Source organism: Etheostoma spectabile, chromosome 5 (genome assembly GCF_008692095.1).
Source record: "Etheostoma spectabile isolate EspeVRDwgs_2016 chromosome 5, UIUC_Espe_1.0, whole genome shotgun sequence".
In the NCBI taxonomy this organism is placed as follows: domain Eukaryota; kingdom Metazoa; phylum Chordata; class Actinopteri; order Perciformes; family Percidae; genus Etheostoma; species Etheostoma spectabile.
In genome coordinates, this window is record NC_045737.1 from 12957863 (window position 1) to 12959084 (window position 1222).

The 1222-nt window shown below is 40.0% G+C and overlaps 1 protein-coding gene across 1 annotated transcript in view; it reads left to right on the top strand.

The window, feature by feature from the left end:
- Positions 1-355: 355 nt before the first annotated feature.
- Positions 356-1222, top strand: part of LOC116689057 (ecto-ADP-ribosyltransferase 5) — a gene marked incomplete at its 5' end in the record, with an annotated part of 1298 nt that continues 431 nt past the window's right edge. Inside the window, 1 exon segment of the mRNA XM_032515380.1 lies at positions 356-1222. This exon segment is cut by the window's right edge and continues 431 nt beyond it. Coding sequence (XP_032371271.1) covers positions 356-1093 — 738 coding nt within the window.

Consider the following 1222-nt stretch of genomic DNA (forward strand, 5'->3'; position numbering starts at 1 on the left):
GAGACTAATAACATGTTTTACTGTATCTTACACCAACGTTTTCACTTCCTTAATTGTATCTTAAGTGTACTGTACCCAGACCGGGTTGTCTCATTGAAGGGTCTTTCTGCTCGACTCAACAAGTTGCCAGAGATGGTTTTATCTGTCAGCTGTGTCTACTTGTTTCTGCTTAGGTGGAAGAATGCAATGATGGTCATTTTTGCAGCAGTGCTTCTCGCTTATGTAGTCTCTTCAGTGATCGCAATGGTAAGGTCGCTTCATTGTTAGTGCTGTGTAATGACATGCTTGATAACGTCTGTAAGATGACCAGAAAACAACATTAATTGTTCTCAAAATGTCTATTATTTCTTTGAAGATGACTGGGGAAAAAAGTGAGCTTCCACTGGACATGGCTGAAAACTCTGTTGACGACATGTACGATGGGTGCGAAGATAAAATGAAGGAGAAGGCAACACGGTACCTGGAGAACGAGAAGAATAACAACATCTTCTTCAAAGATGTCTGGGACAGCTCAGAGAAATATGTACTCTATAAAGTTGATGAACGGAAAACCAATTTACTAGAAAATGATCAGCTTGTAGCTCTTTATTATTACACTTCCGGAAAAGGAAATGCGTATCTTGATTTAAACGATAAAGTTCGAACCCAGGGACCTGAGTATGAGACCAAATTCGGGTATCGCGCACTTCACTTTCACTTGACTACTGCCATTCAAACTCTTCAAAAAGACAGAGCGATTGATCATAAAGAATGTATCACTGGCTACCGCAGAGTCGGCAGGTACTTCAGCCAAGATGTTCAAAACAAAGAGATTCGCTTTGGCGCTTTCACCTCAGCCTCAACGGAGGGTTACCTCAACAAAAATACGTTTGGAGACAAGTCATGCTTTGAGATTCTCACGTGCATGGGAGCAGATATCTCCCGTTATTCTATATATGAAGAAGCAGAAGTGCTGATTCCTCCCTATGAGGTCTTTAAAGTTGTAGAGATAAAGAAGAGGACAATGCACACAGATCTTCCATGTGAGGTAGTCTATAAAGTGAATAGTACACGCTCTGTTTCCAAGCTGAATTGTGCTCTTGTTAAGAAGTAAACACTTTCACATGTTTTACATATGGTTAACAAAACATGTACCAAAACAAAACATTTCTACTGTGCAACAAGTGTTCAGAATCAGATTTATCGGCCAAGTATACCTACAAACACAAGGAATTTGACTTTG